Source organism: Aricia agestis, chromosome 21 (assembly GCF_905147365.1).
Source record: "Aricia agestis chromosome 21, ilAriAges1.1, whole genome shotgun sequence".
NCBI lineage: Eukaryota > Metazoa > Arthropoda > Insecta > Lepidoptera > Lycaenidae > Aricia > Aricia agestis.
Window position 1 is genome coordinate 8523892 of NC_056426.1, and position 21108 is coordinate 8544999.

The 21108-nt window shown below is 38.1% G+C and overlaps 1 protein-coding gene across 1 annotated transcript in view; it reads right to left on the bottom strand.

The window, feature by feature from the left end:
* The window catches only part of LOC121737916 (homeobox protein Hmx-like), a 33369-nt gene extending 16196 nt beyond the window's left edge, over positions 1 to 17173 (bottom strand). Inside the window, exons 1-2 of the mRNA XM_042129652.1 lie at positions 17106 to 17173; positions 6871 to 7156 (exon numbers count right to left, since the gene is read on the bottom strand). Coding sequence (XP_041985586.1) covers positions 6871 to 7142 — 272 coding nt within the window. The 5' untranslated portion in view covers positions 7143 to 7156; positions 17106 to 17173. The remainder of the gene's footprint in view (positions 1 to 6870; positions 7157 to 17105) is intronic.
* Between the last annotated feature and the right edge of the window lie 3935 nt (positions 17174 to 21108).

A 21108-nucleotide genomic window follows, 5' to 3' on the forward strand; every position in this document is an offset into this window, starting at 1 on the left:
GCACAGCTCACAAGAGTTTTTAATTGAAAAGAGAGACCTTTATTTTCATAATCTTTTGATCTGTTTTCATACTCCAAAAGGCAGCGAGAGTCCGACAAATTTTAATATGTGAACACAAAAGCGTGTATGGTGACCACACTTTAGATAACTGTGGGATTTGTGGGAAATGCTACGGCACGAATGTCTTGTGTTGTGACCATACAGCACGTTAAAAAACTAGCGTCAAATAACTTTTTGCGATAGAGGTTAATCGTTTTGGTGTGTTTAGGGGATTAAAAATTTACTTTTAGCTTTTTTAGTATTGACGGTGATACCTACTATTAGATAATTCTGCTTATTTCCTTGATTTATATAAATATAAAAAACCAGACGTTTTAAAGTAAATTTTATATGCTGTATCGAACCCATAAGTTTAGCTGACCACGGTGAATATTTTAGTAGTATGTATGTACCTTAGAATTATCGTTACGCCTAAAAATAATAGGCTTGTTCAACAGCAGAGTAAGATATCAAAATGTAGGGGTTTTGACATAGGAATAGCAACCAAAATGTTATTTCTAGATACATTAATATTCTTTCAAATTATATTTGACTATAAGCACCCCGTAAAGTATCTTGGATTCCTTGTTAATATTATAAATACGAAAGTGTATGTCTATGTTACCTCTTCAGGCATGGGCCTACCGAGTAGGGGGGGGGGGGGGGGGCTGAAACGGTTGCAGTATGGGAGTTACGTTTCCTTGATTTTTATTATTCGTAGGGATATACTCATTCTGAAGATTTTTTATCTTTGTTTTGTTACATAATTATATACGACAAAAACAGAACTGTATAAATGTTAAAATAAAATGTTGTCCACAAAACTCCCACAGTTTGGCGATAACAGTTATACATCTGTATTTTAGTCTAGTCGCTATTGTGGCACTAAGCACCGACTTAGTCTAACAATAGTCTCGGCTCCTGAAAAGCTCTTAGTGACAAATTACTATCTCCAACTTTATTGTGGAGGTATTTTTGACAAGATATTTTAGTTTTATTTTGTTAGATTTTGATAAAATTCTTTTAGTATCATCTAAGTGTTATAAGAACCGATATTTATTTCAGAATAAAAAGTGGCCTACTATGCTTTTTTAAAAAACCTTGAACTATGCGAAATTTGATCAAAATCCGTTAAGTTGTTTTTGCATAAAGAATTAACAAACGAACTTTTGTCTTGTACTGCTGAAGCGATTAGATGTAATTTGTCATTGTGATACTTTTAGTATCAGAACATTGAAACCCGGAATTCCTTAGTTATATGAATTTCTGGGAACGAAATTGCAGGCAGCATTTAGTTCTTATTATTGTTTATATTGAGTAAATTAACTCTATTTAACACTGATCTGACGCAAAACAGACTAATATAAATACAAAAGTATCACAACAAACTTAATTGCAAAAGAAAGATGTAAAAAAAGGACACTAATTGGCTGTTTGTAAAAACATCTTAGCAAACAGCGTTGGAAATTTAAAAAGTTGAAACGTCACCGGGAAACGGCGCGCTCGTTGACAGATGGTTTACATCATCACAAGATGTCCGCCGTCACGGTAATTAAGATGGAGGGAAGACTCGTGTTTGTGAATGTTTTAAAAGGAATTCAGTGACAAAAGGTTCTGCAAATTCTTTGAATTTCTTATGAATTCTTTGGCAAGTTATTTTGAAAAAACATTGTCGTTTTACTTTTGGATATTGGTAGTATTTTTATATTAAGTACGAACACGAAATTGAGCTATTTGGGTTTAGGTTATAAGTATATTATGAATTTACGCTATGTCTATAAAATATAGCGTAAAAAGCATTTTATCACCGACTAGATGACGCCCGCGACTCCGTTGCGTCCAAATTCGTGTATCGCGTAGGAACCGCACATTTTTCCGTACTAAAACTATCCCATGTCCTTCCTCGGGACTCAAAGTATTTTTATACTAAATTTCAACAAAATCGGTTCAGTGGTTTGAGCGTGAAGAGGTAATAGACAGAGAGACTGATAGACATACTTAAACTTAAAAACTCAAAAAAATCTTAAAAGAGACTTTTACTTGTGACAAACTAATACCATCACATAAGTATCTTATTACAAACAGAATAACAACACCAACAACTTTCCCAAAAGGCAAGATACCATCTAAAGTTAAGCTTTTAATCCTAAATGTAAGTAACGAAATAAAAACACCCCATTCGCTCACTACTGCCCCATCTAATCATGTAGTTTTCCCTTTACGGGTCCAAAATGACCCTTTTATCTGGCAACACTGTTGGGGCAAATTGGGGATGTTAACGCGATGTTGGCGTTGTTTACTTGTCAGGCTTACCCGCTCCATTAGTTTGGTGATTCGCCACAAAAATGGCAGATTTAATCAAAGTTGGAATTAAACGCTTTTATACGTCCAATGTGCTAAATAATATTATGAACATTGAATACAGAATATTACAGTTTAGATATGGCTGAATAGGATATTATGTTACTGTAATGTTTTCACGTTAGAGTGCAGCACCATAGACAGTAAACAAAAGTTTTGTTCGTCATTTGACAGCGTTTCTGTCATACTGATATGACGTGTGCAACATGGCGGATTTTAGTCGAATTATTAGGCTAGTGCAAATCTTCTATCGCGGGTTTTGAGCGCAGCGACCGAATCGTACGTGGTGAAACCATGCTTCGGCACGAATGGGCCGACTCGACCGGAGTAATACCACGGGCTCACAGAAAACCGGCGTGAAACAGCGCTTGCGCTGTGTTTGCCGGTTGAGTTTACCGGAGGCCCAATCCCCTACCCTATTCCCTTCCCTACCCTTCTCTATTCCCTTCCTTGCACCTGCAGCTCTTCTGATGTTGCGAGTGTCCATGGGCGACGGAAGTTGCTTTCCATAAGGTGGCCCGTTTGCTCGTTTGCCCCCTTACTTCATTTAAAAAAATCAAGAAATTCCGTAACGAAAAAAACTTAATATCCTGACCGCTGTGCCGCTCGGTGCGGCGTTGCCAGACTTCGACGCGGTGTTTGTGTGCGTGCGACTAGACGTATGCGAATTATGATTGCAAAAGTTAATAAAAAATATACCGCGCCAGTCCCCGAATGCCACACGTGTTGTTTACTGTATATGCTAGTAACGCCCTCTGCTCCGTCCTCTGTGTAATATTCCCTATAAAGCCTGTCACAGATTTAGCTATAATATATATTAATATTTTTATAGCTAGGCATATTACTATATATTTTCTATACTAATTTTCGCATGACCGCACACTCAGCTATAATATACATTTCTGGTAGCTACTATAATATATATTGTAGTACGGTATATTCATATATATTATAGCTAAGTCTGTGACGGGCCTAATAGTGTAATGGTGTAATGGGCAGAACTGCGGTCGTGTATCGGTAGTTACGGCGCAACCGCGGCGTATACATCGATTGTGCCTCGTTTGAGACGAGAAGGTTTTCGAAATGTTTTTGACGATTTTGGAATGGTTTAGACGATTTGAAATTTTCTACACGATTTTGGAATAATTTGGAAATATGTTTGTAAGGCAGATTTTTGGAATTTTAAGGTACAAATAGGAATGATTTTGACAGAATTTTGGAATATTTAAACTAAAAACCCGGAATGGTTCGAGTTCATTATATAATAATAATATGCAAAAAATAGTATGTTTGAATTTTTGAGATAGAATTCCATGCTGTTGAATAGAGAGAAATGTGATTTTCTTTCTGAATGTCTGTCTATTTAATAATAATAATATAATATAATAATATCTATGGACGCTTCACACCACGTCAGTCTGGCCCCGTGCTAAGTACCTGAAGGACTTGTGTTACGGGTACCAGACAACGGAAATATATTTAATACTTTTATACTATACATATATTTAAGATTTTTATTATACGATACATATATTTAATACACAACCATGACCCAGGAATTAATTAGACACAATAGATCCTTAAGGGTCGCAGTGACATCAGGGCTACTTGACCTGCCTTCAGCAATAAAAAAAAATGACCCAGGAACATTGAACATTTTTGTTCCGTCGGCGGGATTCGAACCCGCGACATTCGGGATTCGAGCGCTGCCAACACGCTCAACCACTGAGCGACAGAGATCGAGGTCGCTTTACGCGAAAGCCTCTAAAAGCTTCGAGAAAGAATATATAATAGTTTTTTATCACGGAAAACGTGTACGGTTCCCGCGAGCAAACTTCACGAACATAGTGACGTCTAACATTTTGTATAAATTAAAAATACATTTTAAGACAAACAATTTCGGAATATTCTAGACGAATATAATGGACGGTTGAACTTAAAACTTTAGGCGAGATGTTTAATTTTGTAAATGGCTGCGATTCAGAAATATTTTTGGACAAGTTTGAGATGAAATTTTTTTGAAATACTGGTTTCGTTTTGATATGCTATGGAACTTCTAATTTTTTTTTTTTTTATGAAATAAGTGCAAACGGGTCACCTGATGGAAAGCAACTTCTGTCGCCCATGGACACTCGCAGCATCAGAAGAGCTGCAGATGCGTTGCCGGCCTTTTAAGAGGGTAGGGAAGGGAATAGGGTAGGGGATTGGGCCTCCGGTAAACTCACTCACTCGGCGAAACACAGCGCAAGCGCTGTTTCACGCCAGTTTTCTGTGAGAACGTGGTATTTCTCCGGTCGAGCCGGCCCATTCGTGCCGAAGCACCCACGTTTACTTAAGATTTTTGCTACACCCATTTTGAAAAATAAGGTTAAAGCTACTCAAAGCTATTTCAAAGTAATAGAAAGACGTAGTTTATGAATCTGTCTGTCTCTGGTCTGTCACCTCTTCACGCCCAAACCGCTGAACCGATTTTGCTGAAATTCGGTATGGAGATACTCTGAGACCCGGGAAATGACATGGGATACTTTTCATCCCGGAATAATGTGCGGTTCCCGCGCGATAAACTAATTTCGGCGGAGTTGCGCGCGTCGTCAGTTAATTATATATTTTGCTACCTACATTTATACATTACTAGCTGTCCCGGAAAACGTTGTTTTGCCATATAAAGTATTTTGCCAATATATTATTTTATTAAAGTGACTAAATAAGCACGGCACCATGGCAACGTCCATTGCTATCCCGTTGCACAAACAACGGTCGCCGTCAGTCTCGAGTTGTAATAATTTACTATTATTTATTCAACAAATGTACTTATCAATATAAAAAGTAGCCAGTAGCCGATTCTCAGAACTACTGAATATGCATATAAAATTTGGTGAAATCAGTAAAGCCGTTTCAGAAAAGTACGGTAACTAACATTGTGACACGAGAATTTTATATAAAAGATGAATCCCAAATCAATACAGTAAAGTCCTATTTCTCCACTTCCTGATAAGTGCCGGATAGTCTATCCGCAACTTAACTTGACAGATAGAGTATGGAGCATCTGTCATATAAGTTGTGGATAGCCTATCTGGCACTTTATCAGGAAGTGGTGAAACTGGCCCTAAATCTAGTAAAATAAAGCAATAAACCAGTAAAACGATTTGCTGGCGCTTATCTTGCAAGTTGCTGGCGTGTTTAAAGTTTAACCCCTGGCCCGATCATCCCAAGATACTAGTAACTAGCTAGTGAGCTGAGCAATTACTGGCATTATACCCTCTGTGGTCTTACATGAATACATTCAACTATCTCGCTCTATTCCCATACTAAATATCGCCATCTCATTCAGTCATATCTATGAAAACCGTGGCCTACGAGATTTGGTGACGTCATCCGCGGCCAATTAGATTTATAGCATATTCTAGAACGTTACAAAGGAATACGAAGCATCATCACGCTTCGGCACGGTGTTTGTGTGCGTGCGACTAGATGTATGCGAATTATAATTGCATAAGTTGATAAAAATTGCTATGCAATAGCAATACCGTGGCTGGCCCCGGCCCGGCCCGTGGCTTTTATCCTGGAAACATGTACGGTTCCCGCGCGATAAACAATTTTTGGCGCAATGGAGTTGCAGGCGTCTAGTTACAAACGCTACTGTATGCAACCTCAAAAATAGCCAATAGGAATATCCTCCTCCTCGCGTCGTTTTCCTCATTGCTGAGGTTCTTTTTTTTTCCACGGGGAGGGCGGGAGAATCCTCATATGTCCGACTTTACTGTGGTGTTACCCAGTAACCTACGGATTAAACTCCTTCCTTGTTACAACCTGCTGCTGTCAATTTGATAGCATTGCTGAGGGTCGTGATTCCCCTTTAGGAGCTTGGTGACGACCACATTACGCCATCTGTGGCGATCCTTGGCAGAATAGAGGGCGTCATGGAGGCCGGTATCTAGAGTTCTGCGCACTTGATCAGACCATCTAATAGGGCTTCGGCCTCTTGGGCGGCGACCGTCAACTTTGCCTGTAACCACAAGCTGTTCGAGGTTATGGCCATCCTTTCTTGCGATGTGACTAAAGAAATCCAAAACTCTACGTAGGCACTAAGGATGGAGACGTTGGTACGAAAGGTCAACGTAGTCGTGGGAGAGGCATGCTTCGGCGCGAATGGGCCGGCTCGACCGGAGAAATACCACGTTCTCACAGAAAACCGGCGTGAAACAGCGCTTGCTCTGTGTTTCGCCGAGTGAGTGAGTAACCGGAGGCCCAATCCCCTACCCTATTCCCTTCCCTACCCTCCCCTATTACCCTATTCCCTCTTAAAAGGCTGGCAACGTACCTGCAGCTCTTCTGATGCTGCGAGTGTCCATGGGCGACGGAAGTTGCTTTACATCAGGTGACACGTTTGCTCGTTTGCCCCCTTATTTCATAAAAAGGCGGTCCATGGTATTTGGAGCAATAGGAATAAAAAGTAGCAAAAATTCTTACCTAGACAGCATAGCATCGTTAGAACCAAACTGATTCGCCGCCAGCGCCGCCTCTAGGACATTATCTCTTCTCGGCTCCGCTCTGTTCAGGATAGAACTTATTGAGAAACTCGTGTAAGGTGCACTGCCTGTGGCCTTCTCCTCTTTCTTCCACGGACTCTTCTCTCTCCGTGGCGAGGAGTAGGGACTCTGTGAGGGGAGCTCCGGGCTACTCGCGCCGGAGACCACGTTCACTTCGATATCGTTGTCCTGAGAGGAGACTGGGGAGTCCATGGTGCAGGCTTCTCCTGGAAAGAAGAATGGAACTTAGAAGGAAAGTGGAGAATTGTAGCCGTAGGTAAGAGTAGGAAATATTCCTGGAACCGAATGTTTCCTACTCTTACTGATACTGATAATATATAGCCTATACCTATAGCCTTAATCGCCTCGGTAAATCGGCGGCTAAATCGGAGCTATCTAACACTGAAATAAGTTTTTAAATCGGACCTGTAGTTCCTAAGATTAGCGCGTTTAAGCAAACATACTCTTCAGATTTATAATATTAAGTGTAGATTTTTTAAAATTTTCGCTTGAAAAACTCGAGTCTCGATCTAAAAGACTATGAAAAGTACCAATAACAGGGTCATAATAGGCTCATAATCATGGGACGATGCATGGTATAATATGGTAATCATGATTATGATGATGATGATGCGTAATTGATGCGTAGAATTAGCGTATGTTCTTTTTCATAACATGTAGGTACTATACTTTATAGTCTACTATATTTGTCTGCTAAATTTCATTGAAATTGGCCCAGTACTTTCGAAGAGCATTCGAATAAAGTACAACAAAACGCCGCCAAAACCGCACATTGTGCTAAAGATGCTTAGCGTCTGCCCACTAGTCTATTTGTCAGGTAAATTTTATCAAAATCGGCTCAATCCTTTGAAGCCTATTTAAACAAACATTGTAAGTATAATGTCCAAAATAGAGTTGGTACCTGTCCCTTAGTTTTATGATAAATGATAACGCAATATTAATGTACTTAACTTAGTAATATGTGTCTAATTAAACAACGTTGTATGTTATAAATTATAATACAAAGCGCAAAAATCATTATTTGATCCTGGCCCTTTAGTCCAGACGTTTTCTGTACATCGCTTCTTTATAGAATCACCGATCAAAATGTATGGGATTGACATAAGCGTTCGTTAATATGACGTTGACGTTCGACTCGTCTAATGTCAATTCCATACATTTTACACAAGCGATAAAGAAAACATCATAGCTAGATCTGCCTCTTTAGCCAAGACGTTTTCTTTAACTCTACGAACTCTAGATACGTTTATAAAATTCCATTCGGCGTCTACATTCTTAACAGACTATACATAAGGGCATCAAATAGCAGTATACAGATTCCGGTATATAATCTCATTTCTTTCAACATTTAAAACCGTTACTTAGCATTATTTATTCAATTCGAGGGGCTTCGCCCCAGGGGAATAAAATTCGAGCCCCTTAAGTCTTCAAGGCCTCAACTCGAAGAACAATAACGCACTTAGGAGCCATGAATTATAAATACATCTTGGATGATCCGTAGTTTTCTTGGCTATTAAGTTTGTAGTTCATCTGGATAGTCATAAGCTATAAGTAAGTTAAACGAAGAATATTATAAGATAGTCTTTTGTATTTTCTGCTATTTTTTTTATGAGGGGGCAAACGAGCAAACGGGTCAGCTGATGGAAAGCAACTTCCGTCGCCTATGGACACACGCAACATCAGAAGAGCTGCAGGTGCGTTGCCGGCCTTTTAAGAGGGAATAGGATTACAGGGTAGGGGAGGTAAGGAAGGGAATAGAGAAGGGAAGGGTAGGGAATTGGGTCTCTAAACTCACTCACTCGGCGAAACACAGCGCAAGCGCTTTTTCACGCCGGTTTTCTGTAAGCCCGTGGTATTTCTCCGGTCGAGCCGGCCCATTCGTACCGAAGCATGGCTCTAACCCCGTCTTCCTTTTTTGAAAAAAGTATAATAGTTTACCAATTTTTTGCAATGGTTTGTAGCTCTGTCGGCAACAGTCATTTGGAGAAAAAGTTCTTTACTAAATTCCACAGCAGTGATTTTGAAAACGGCAACTCAGTTCGCCGAAATTCATTTATCGAGCGGGAACCGTACATTTTTACAGGATAAATGTATCCTATGTCCTTTCCCGGGACTCTAAGTATCTCCATGCTAAATTTCAGCAAAATTGGTTAAGCGGTTTGGGCGTGACGATGTAACAGACAGACAGACAGACAGACGCATTTTTATAATTTAAGTAAATAAGTAAGTATGGAATAAAATATTTAAAGCGTTTCGTATTTAAAATACGCCGCAGTTTAAATATCAATATTAAAATAAATATAAAAAAAAAAAAAAACAAATTAGCGCCATCTATTGCTTCCTATGGCCAACTGCCGCAACATGGCGCCCACCGCAAAAGCCTTTCAGCGTTTGATCGCCTATAAATAACCATTTTATAGGCGTTTGATACTTTAAAATACGCTTTTATGTTAAAATATCGTAGCATAATTCGAAATAAGCCTGCATGAAATGCAAAATATAAGTGAACTTGAAACCCGCAACTCCGTTGCGCCTAATGCGCGTGGTCTAATCTATGCGCGTGGTCTAACCTATGCGCGTGGTCTAACCTATGCGCGTGGTCTAACCTATGCGCGTGGTCTAACCTATGTCTTTGCCAAATTTTATCAAAATTGGCCTGGTGATTTCGGAGTGTATTCGACGCAAACAAACAAATTTACTCTTTGCCTTTGTATAGAATTCAGTGTTGTTAACTAGATATGATATTTCAAAATCTGTGAACTGGCTAAACGCTAAGAAAATCATATTAAATAAAAGAGATTTAAAACACTTTAAAATATTTTTCGCCCAATTTAACAATCTAATTTGTAAAATATAAAAGTTACTTGCACTTTTTCGGTAGAATAAATGATGTTTTAATAAATATAATATCATCTCATTTTTTCGGTTGTCTGGAAGAAACAGCTTAAAGCAGTAAGACCGCCTTTTTGCACAATTTTGTAATTTTTTATACTTTTTTTGTTGTTATTTCTTTTGTGTTTTGTCTCTTTTATGTGCTTTTATGTCTTTTCTTTTGTGTGTGCAAATAAAGAATTTATTATTATTATTATTATTATCATCTAAGGGTAGAATAAATAGCCTGTGATCTGAAGTACAAACTACAACCATGCCAAATTTGATCAGAATCTGTTCAGTAGTTTTGCGTGAGGAAACAAACAAACATGCTTAGTGACCTAATAATTGCATTCATATAATATTATGTTATCTTAGGTAATAAATCTTTGATTACATATTACGTTTTCTCTCTCTAACTCAACTCTAACTTCATTTTACAAGTTCAATTAGTGGCCCTAAGTCCTAACACCTGCAACCATCGAACCAAATTCAAATATTTTGACAGGTTCCTTTTTTTATTTTTTTTGACAGTTTAACTTTTTAATTTTTAAATCGAAAGTCAACGGCACAGAAAAGTATCGCTTACCGCACCTGGGGGTGTGGAATTACAAAATCGATTTAGTGGCCAGCTGAATCACTCCAAGTTTTGATTTTTATCACTTTGAAAATAAAAGAAGTTTATTGTCTACTTATAATATTATGGTATAATATAAATAGGTATAGGTAGGTCTACCAGCATCTGATGGCAAAAAGTGAGAGATTAATGTGACTCTAGCAATACCGGGGTAATTGGAATAAAACATTTTGATCCTTTTTTTCCTTATAGCGGCTTAGTTTGTGTGTGAAACATGCAATTTATATAAAAAAATTATCCAACTATCAAGGGTATTTTTTGAAAATCTGCCGTCATAATTTGCCATCATATTCTGGTAGACCTATAATACTTAGGGTGTGTAAGTGTCCCTTACATAGAGTTAAATTTTCACAATTTTTACAGTTTGTGTATATATCTGCAGTTGCCGCTATTTGCAACAAATACTAAAAACTAAATTTTAGTATTTAATAGGGTCTCCCATACAAAAAAACGTGATTTTTGTGATATGTTTGCTCTATATCAATAATGGAAACAGGTAGGCACTTGAAACGTTAACAAAATACTCAGTTTATATTCATATTCATATCCTTTATTTCCTAATTTTTAATTGTAATTATTCTTTAGTAATTGATAGTAAAATTAAAATAAACTAAATAATTAAGTGGGCTCCCATACAAAAACACAATTTTTTAGCTAATTTTGCTCTATAATGGTAAGGAAACCTTCGTTCGCAGTCCAACTCGCACTTGGCCGATTTTTATATAAAATCAGATGACGGGACACCAGGTGAGCGTGACGTCACGTCACGTGGGGTCGCGTCACGTCGTTCCAAGATGTTATCGGAAAGTGGCCAGCTGGTTATCTTGTTAATTGTATTAGGATTAGTTTGCGGTGCTAACTTTATCTTTAAAGGGAGAACTTTGTAGTATAGGGCTACGGGCTACCTAATTTAGTGGGGTTATATCAAACCTCATTAAATCGAGCCCTTTGAGCGTGAAGAAGACGTTCATGATAAAAACGCACACTTGGACATTTAAAAATGTTATATGTGGGAGAGCGATGCTTCGGCACGAATGGGCCGACTCGACCGGTGAAATACCACGTTCTCACAGAAAACGGCGTGAAACAGCGCTTGTGCTGTGTTTCGCCGAATGAGTGAGTTTATTCCCTACTCTCCCCTATTACCCTATTCCCTCTTAAAAGGCCGGCAACGCACCTGCCGCTGTTCTGATGCTGCGAGTGTCCATGGGCGACGGAAGTTGCTTTCCATCAGGTGACCCGTTTGCTAGTTTGCCCCCTTATTTCATAAAAAAAAACCTCATTCAATCGAGCCGTTGCGTTAAGAAGACCGAAGACGTTCGTAATAAAGACGCACACTTGGACATTTAAAAATATTTTAGTAATAACCATAAAATATACCTAGCGGAATAGAGCAACAATCTCGACCCGTCAAACGAAACCGAAATTGGTTTACGTCTGTGTGTAAAAATTTGTTTTATAATACACTTACACAAGCATCTTTCTATGAGATTAAATTAGTCAACGCGCAGATAAGTGCCGACTGGACGTCAAACAGATGAGAAAAATGGTTCTGCTGTCTCGTCTCTTTTTACCGCGCAGTGTTACTGATAATACATCTCGCTTAATAACTAGAATCAAGATGATGAATGCAACTCCGTTGCGCCAACATTCGTTAATCGCGCAAGAACCGTACATTTTCCGGGTTAAAAATTACCCTATGGCCTTTCTCGGAACTCAAAGTATCTCCATACAATATTTCATTAAAATCGGTTTAGCAGTAAAGCGTGAATATGTAACAGACTTTCCTAGGACTCAAAATATCTCCATACATAACTACCATAGGAAAATCGGTTCAGCGGTTTGGGCGTGAAGAGGTGACAGAAAGACAGGCAGACACACTTTCGCATTTATAATATTAGTATGGATATAGTATAGACAGTGTCAAGACTGTAGCAGGCTTAGCATGGTCACAATAGAAATGCGAAAGAATAGAAACGCTGGCAGTTTTTCGGACAAACTGACAGATTTCCTTTGTTAATCCATCACTCTGTCTATTTTAAGGTGCTCCCTCACTGGGAGCATTCACTAGTAAGGTAACGTTACGGAGTCGAGCATTACATCAGTGAGGGAGGAGAACCGAGCATTACAATGCGCATCTAGTGTGATATCTTTTAACATTAATGCTACGTGACAGTGCGGTCAACTTACTATGGAATGCTCAGTCGAATCTATAACGTTACATTACACGCGAATGCTCGTCGGTCACCTTTACCGTAATAATTTTAACTTTTCTATGGTGTATGTAATTGAATGTACTGTCGGTTCTTGGTGGAAATTCATTTTAAACACAAATGAAACACAATAAAACATGCACTTTTTCAACTATATTCATGAATTAATTAATAAAGTGGAAAAAGTGCACGTAATATTGTGGTTTATTTGCGCTTTCTATGGTGACCATGCTAAGCCTGCAGTTGTAGTTAAAGCAACAAGTAACATGACAAAATCTAAAACTGTTTCACGCGCCACGCGTCTTATAATTACTCAATTTATAGTCAAAGATCCACAGATGTCTACCAGGTGGTCTAATTTAACGCATTGTATACCTTATGTTCACCCACATAAGGGTCATCCATACAATGTTGTGTGCCATAAAACAACCCTTAGTTTATTGCTTACTTTCAATTTTTAATTGTAAAAGGGTTGAAAGATAATGTTTTATTGTTTTAGGATAGTCATAATCAAAATTCCAAAAGTAACCGTGGTTTTAGGAATTTCTATTAGCGTTTAATCACTGATATAGTTATATATATAAATGAGAAAGTGTATCTGTCCGTTACATAAACCGCTGAACCGATTTTGCTTACATTTAGCATGGAGATACTTTGAGTCCCGGGATGCTTTTGGTTGGTGGACATAGGGATACTTTTGCTTTCGGAAAAATGTATGGTTTTCACGCGATAATCTAAATTTAAGGGCTTAAGGGCCTAAAAAGACTAGGATAATTTTTATCCCGGAAAAATGTACGGTTCCGCACGGTAGACTTTTGCGCAACGGATTTGCTGGCGTCGTCTAGTATAATATTTAAATCGGTTTAGACGTTGTAGTGTGCAGTGGTGACAGATAGTTTCTGATTTAGCTTGTCCTGTCCTTTGTGTATTTCTGGTGCCGCGGCCGCTATGACCACAATTAATACTAAAAAGTAAAAACAAAATAAAGTTAATATTTTAAGGGGGCTCCTATACAACAAACGTGATTTTTTTACCTTTTTGCCTCGTAATCCACAATGGCAACATGCTGTAAACGCTTGGAATTTTCACAAAATCCTCAATCATAAAATTAAATTAAAATAAAGGGGGCTCCCACACAAAGAATACAATTTTTATCTACTTTCGCTCTATAACGGTACGGAACCCTTCGTGTGCAAGTACGACTCGCACTTGGCCGATTTTTATTATAAGTAGCCGTGAAACGCGTTCCATTTTCGTAATTCGCGCCAAAATTCCCATGTCAGCTGTTATCATAATTTGTGACATGAATTAATGAACCGAAAGTAATTATAATTGATTAATGATTATACTAATTGGGACAAACGTTGGACAATTATTGTTATTGTAGTTATTTCTATGTCAAATATAGATTAACTATGAAATAAAATTTGTTTATGTAATAAGAATTGTTGACATACATCTATATTCGAGATTCTCTAATACTTAAAAAAAAAATTCTCGCGTCACAGTGTTTGTGCGCGAACTCCTCCAAATCGGCTCAACAGATTTTAATTAAATATAGTAGGTTTTTATCTACTTTTTATTTATTTATTTTATTTATTTAATATTGGAAAACCAATTCAGCTTACAATTTTACTTAAATAGTTAAATCTATACTAATATTATAATTGGGAAGAGTTTGTTTGTTTGAACGCGCTAATCTCAGTAACTACTGGTCCGATTTGAAAAATTCTTTTACTGTTGGATAGCCCATTTATCGAGGAAGGCTATAAGCTTTCTAGCTTATAGCCTTCCTCGATAAATGGGCTATCCAACAGTAAAAGAATTTTTCAAATAATTTCCCCCCGTTTTTTCCACATTTTCTTCTGAAAATGTGGAAAAAACGGGGGGAAATTATTTAAAAGGGCTTATTTGAACGCGCTAATTTCAGGAACTACTTATCCGATTTGAAAAATTCTTACAATGTTAGATAGCCCATTCATCGAGGTAGGCTACAGGCTATATTTTATCACGCTAGGACTAATAGGAGCGAAGAAATAGAGGAAAATGTGGAAAAAAACGGGGGAAATTATATGAAAGGGCTTATTTGAACGCGCTAATCTCAGGAACTACTGGTCTGATTTAAAAAAACTCTTTCAGTGTTAGCTAGCCCATTTGTCGAGAAAGGATACAAGGCGGAAATTATATGAAATTGCTTATTATCTTATGAACTACTAGAGCAATTTTTATGTTATTTGGCAAACATGAAGAATAGATCACGTGAAGGGACATAGGCTATTTTTTGCTGCAATATGTACGGTTGCGTGAAATTCCTAAATTACGCAAGCGAAGCCGCGAAGAACATCTATATATAATAAAATCGTAGGAAAGTCAATTCTGTATATTGAATATTTTTGTACAATAAATAATACTTGGGATGTGATCTACTATGCTAACGCGGACGAAGTCGCGGGCAACAGCTAGTTATAGATAAAACAAGAGTCAAGACGCCAATGACATAATATTGATACTAGAAATAATTTATAAGGCAAAACAATATTTGCCGGGTCAGCTAATGATAGAATTTATCGCGTCGGAAAACACGGAAGACACGAGAATTTTATAAACATATTCGATAATTAATCGGCCAATTTTTGGCTGATCCGGGAAAACCTAGCTTCAACCGAAGCTTCATTTTCTAGGGAAAGCGATAATTATTATAACATCGTAAAATAAACTTAGTTCAACAAACAACCGACCTGTTAGCATTAGGTTATAATTTACTTTCAAAGTCTGTGTTTAAACACACTAGGCCGAAAATACGCGGCCAAAGTTCAGCATGATTACGCCTGCAATGTATTACATTACAATGTATCGTATTAAATTACTGATCACACACCATGCCGAAATTACGTCGCGTTATATTGTATGCGTACTGCGTAGCGCATTACAAGCGTAATCATGCTTAACTTTGGCCGCGTATTTTTGGCCTAGTGTGTTGCTAATCGCCGCGCGCCGCAATAAGAAACATTAATTTACCGTATTTAGAGCCTTATAAACTCATAATTTGTAACCTATGTAGGCTACAAAGTTATAATAAAAGTACAACAATAATAATAATAATAATGGCTCCCACACCGGTTTCGGTGACGGTGGCCGGTTTCATTGAAACCAGGCCAGCTACGCAGGAGTAATTTTATAGTGCCCAAGTGTGTGCGCAGTACACAAGAGCACTCTCTATTCCTTTACTCTCATAACCCAGTGGGACGGAAGACCGACACGACTGGCGAGAGATCAGGCGCAGGACCGACTTTTTTACATGCCCATCCGACGCATGGATCACCTTACTTGTCAGACAATCAGGTGATCAGCCTGCATTGTCCTAACCATACTTGGAAATAGCATGTTTCCAACGCGGGAATCGAACCCACGACCTCCGAGTTAAGAGCCGCGCTCTATACCACTAGACCACGGAGGCGTGGTCTAGTGGTATAGAGCAATAATCTTCATCTGCCATTATGTATGTTCAAAACTGGTTCAAAATGTATGTTTCTTTATTATCAAAGTTTATTTACTTCATTTTCTTCATGAAATCCAAGGATAATAATTACAGTAACATTAATAAATAATTATTATTCTTTGAATATCTAGTATAACTTCAGTTAGTAAGTACAGATTGGCCTCTGCAGAATACCAGTGCAGCAGGCTTGCTTGCTGCGTATAGCTAAGCTGGGGCCAATTTTTGACATCACATAACATATACCTATAATTATAATTGTTCATAGCTTAAGTCCTTTTTACTTTTTATTTTCTATTCTGTATATGTTGTGTGTTGGAAAAAATAAACGTATTCTATTCTATTCTAGATGTACGATCTCAAGTTAGAACCTCAAGTTAGTTCCATTTTTTTGTTTGGTTTGATCCTTTAATTTAACACTGAACTACAATATAAAACTCTACCCTGTATATAATATAATGTTCCTATTATTTATGAGAGTAATATATTATGTACTTATATAGTTTTTATAGTATTCGATTTTTACATCATACAAACTCATAGATCATCTCTAGATCATTCTGATATTATAAATACCTAAGCCAGCTGTATCTCTGTTACATTTTATCTTTAAAGTATAGTTTTCACAGAGCTAGTAGTGGCTGCCAATAAGACTGGCAGCCAGTATTGGCTTGGTATATGCCGCGTGTGAACAGTTTGGCCTTGTTTAAATTTCACCAAGCTTAAATATTCACTACGCCAATATTGATGGGATTTTGTCTGTAGATACTTCGAATCACGCGCAAAGATAAAATGGAATTCATCTCAAATAACACTGTGTTCACACTACAAACAAAGTTTAAACGCATGAGTTTACAAAACGAAATTTCCCAAAAATCCAAACCACATTTTTTTCAAAAATACGCACCAGATATAACACTACAAAATGAAATACGCACCACTATCAGATATTCATCCTTTCATTCCCGAACCACTGCACAAACACTGACAGTCCACGTGTTATCCAACCACCGACAAATATTCAACTGACTACCCTTAGAATGGGGGCGGGGTGAGTTCCGTTCCCACCCCCTGTGCCTCTCTCTCGCACCCTTATAAAGAACTCGGAAGACCAATCGATCGTCAAACGTAAAGCAATTACGGCATTTTCAACCCTATTTTCAACCCTTAGGGGTTGAAACGGAGAGGTGTCTAAGAAAAATCTCGCATATGACATTTTGTTATACGCCAAATTGCCTCTAGATGATATTAAGTTAAAAATTTCTTTATTGCCCGTAGCCAATACACTGAAATTCTCACACGGTAACCGTACATTTTAAGTAAGAAGCTTACAATCTTGATTTATCTCGCATTATAATTACTAGCTATTTGACCGAGCTTTGCTCGGTATTCGAAAAACACTAATAAAATGACATTTTCTAAAAATGATTTCTGGCTAGATCGATTTATCGCCCCCGAAACCCCCTATATACTAAATTTCGTTGTCCATCACAATCCCGTTGGATCCCGCCAATACCGGGATCCAGCGGGATTGTGATGGTTCAGTCCCGCAAATACTGGGATTGAAATTATCTTGCGGGATTGCATTCCCTTAATACTATAGGGTGTGTATGAGTCTCCTTTATATAATATACTAGCTGTCCCGGCAACGTTGTTTTGCCATATATATTTTTTTTGGTATGAAAAATAGATGTTGGCCGATTCTCAGACCTACTCAATATGCTCACAAAATTTAATGAGAATCGGTCAAGCCGTTTCGGAGGAGTATGGCAACGAAAACTGTGACACGAGAATTTTATATATTAGATTTTTGTGATTTGTATAGGTATTGGGTAGGCGCCCCAGCCCAAACAGCATTTTCAAAACTGCTTTCAGAGTAAACTCTATTGTTCTGTTACATTCTGTATAATATAGATTGTGTCTAAACACACTTCCTTCAAGAAAAGAGCGTATACCCTCTTAAAAGGCCGGCAACGCACCTGCAGCTCTTCTGATGTTGCGAGTGTCCATGGGCGACGGTAGTTGCTTACCATCAGGTGACCCGTTTGTTCGTTTTCCCCCTTATTTAATAAAAAAAAAAAAAAAACACGAGGTCGAAAATACGCGGCCGAAGTTCGGCTGTAATGTATTTAAATTACCGATGACACATTATGCCGAAATTACGTCGCGTTATATTGTATGTGAAACGCATTGCAGGCGTAATCATGCCGAACTTCTGCCGCGTATTTTCGGCCTAGTGTGTTTAGACACGAATAATTATTATATTGTTGTTCATATCAGTACCAGTATAATAGTAGATACTGATAGTAACCAGCTTAATTAGCGATGGATCTACGTCAGCCTTTCCCAAAGTGGGCGATAACGCCCCCTTGTGGGCGCTGGAGGTCTAATGGGGGGCGGTGTGGGACTCATAAAAAATGGGGGCGTTGTGTAGAGGCTTGGAAGGTGATCTATTTCATCTGGATGCATTTAAAATTGAAACAAGGAGGCGCTAAAACATAATATTTTGTTTATTAATGGGCAGCAAACAAAATAAGTTTGAAAATCCCTGGTATTGTAATTAAGTGTCAAACTAGTCTAAACACACTAGGTCGAAAATACGCGGCCGAAGTTCGGCATGATTACGTCTGCAATGTATTTTAAATTACCGAAGACACACCATGCTGAAATTACGTCGCGTTACATTGTAATTTGTATGCGTAGCGCATTGCAAGCGTAATGCCGAACTTCGGCCGCGTATTTTCGGCCTAGTGTGTTTACACACTAATAATTATTATTGCAGTTCATATCAGTACCAGAACAATAGATACTCAAAGCCTCAAACAGCTTATTTATTTACGTTTAGTTTTCAATGTTGCATTAACTAAATAAAGATTGACCAAAACAATTGTACCTAAATTAACCAGTGATTGGCTTGTCGGATTACAAGGGGCGCCGGACTAGGCAGGGGCCGGATTAACGAGGGTCTACTTTATAATAATCGACGATAGTACTTTTTTATGAAATAAGGGGGCAAACGAGCAAACGGGTCGCCTGATGGAAAGCAACTACCGTCGCCCATGGACACTCGCAACATCAGAGCTGCAGGTGCGTGGCCGGCCTTTTAAGAGGGAATACGCTCTTTTCTTGAAGGTTTGCAGGTCGTATAGGTCCGGAAATACTGCTGGTGACAGTTCGTTCCGGTACGGAGATTCTTTGAGACCCAGGAAGATAATAAGAAGAATAAGAACGTTTATTTGCGAAAACATGGTAGAAAAGTTAATTAATTCAAATATTTTAATAAAACTTAAATTTAATAGGAGTATATTATGATACTTTTATACCGGAAAAATGTACGGTTCCCGCGCGATAAACTAAATTTGGCGCAACGGAGTTGCGGGCGTTATCTAGTATACTGTATAAGTACCAGGGTTTCTCAAAGTGGGGTACGCGAACCCCTAGGGGTTCGCCATTCGACGGCAGGGCAGGTTCGCGACAAGATTTACGTAATGATGGCAAGAGGAGTCATTATTAGATATGTCCGTTAATGGAACTCTTTAAGCTGATTTCAAAAGGATGTCTTTGATAGATTTTTGGGCAGCTAGACAGGCAGAGTCTTTCATGGAATTAGACGACGTGATGTACGCTACCTAGCTTTTATACTATTGTATATTATTGTATGCTTAATAAAGAATTTGAAGAATTTGAAGAGTATTTCGAACTCTCACGCAAAGCGGTGAACTCCCCTTCCTAAAGGGGAGGGGGAGGGGGAATTTCAATATAAGTAAGGGGTTCGCTCATCGCTGTCACCTGGGAATTTAATAGTGGTTCGTGGAGCCGAAAGTTTAAGAAACCCTGCTGTATACCAAAGCGGCTGAACTATAATTCAACTTTAACAAATGAAGTGTCAATGTTTTTTTTTTTTCAAATAAATAGGAAAATCAGAAATCATATTCAAGCAAAGCTATGGAAAAAGCTAGTTTTCCTATAATTAAATGATACATACTACACCTAAAAACTTTAATCCGATCTCCATTTCCTTACCATCTTTTAACTCACTTATCGCCAGGGCCGCAATCTTACTAATTAACTGTAGGGTTCCGCACAAAGATGTAGCCGACATCCGACGAGTCGAGCCCGGGGCCGAAACTCCATTTTTCGTAACAATTATGAGCGGTAATATTAAGCGGACGATGTACATTGCTGTTCTGGGAAACTTAAAAAAAATTATGCATTTTAAATTGAAACAACAGGGGCGCTAATAATATAATTTGTTCTTAAAGTGGGCGGTATACAAAATAAGTCTGGGAACCTCTGCTTTAAGGCAACGAAATCTTGGGAAAAGACTGATTTTAAAGCTTCCAGTCTGAAGAAATTATGTGGAATTCTCCTGCACAAAAATGGATGTAGACTCAAAAATAAACAAAGTACTTAACAAAATTGAAAAATGCCATGGTAATTAGTTACTATTATGTAAAAAAACTTGAATATCGCCATAAAAATATATTTCAAATACGAACATCTCGTAATAATTTTAAATGCCAATGATATTAAATTTTTTTACAAAAAGGATAACTTTTTTTGTAGTTCGAAAACAACCGAATTAGTTTTTTTTTAATAAATAATTCGATAATTAAAAAATTGAATCAAGTTTTCCGCGAGAATCTCTTTTATGCAGCCGCCTCGCTGCGCCCCGTCGAATTGCGAGCAGCTCAAAATTTCAAAACGCAATGTACCGCGTACTGCACGCAACAATCGCCATTCATAATTGGCCTATTAGCGTGTTACCCCCGGGCCAGTCGGAGTGTTGCACTAACTAATCTTCCCCAATAATTGCCCTTGTACAAATCTTCGGGCTGTTTTGTCTTAAACCCTCCGAATACGTCTCTTTTTGATGATTTTTTTACGCGTTTTGTTCGATTCGACGACGACGGATGTTTTTGCCGGATTATAGTTTGAAGG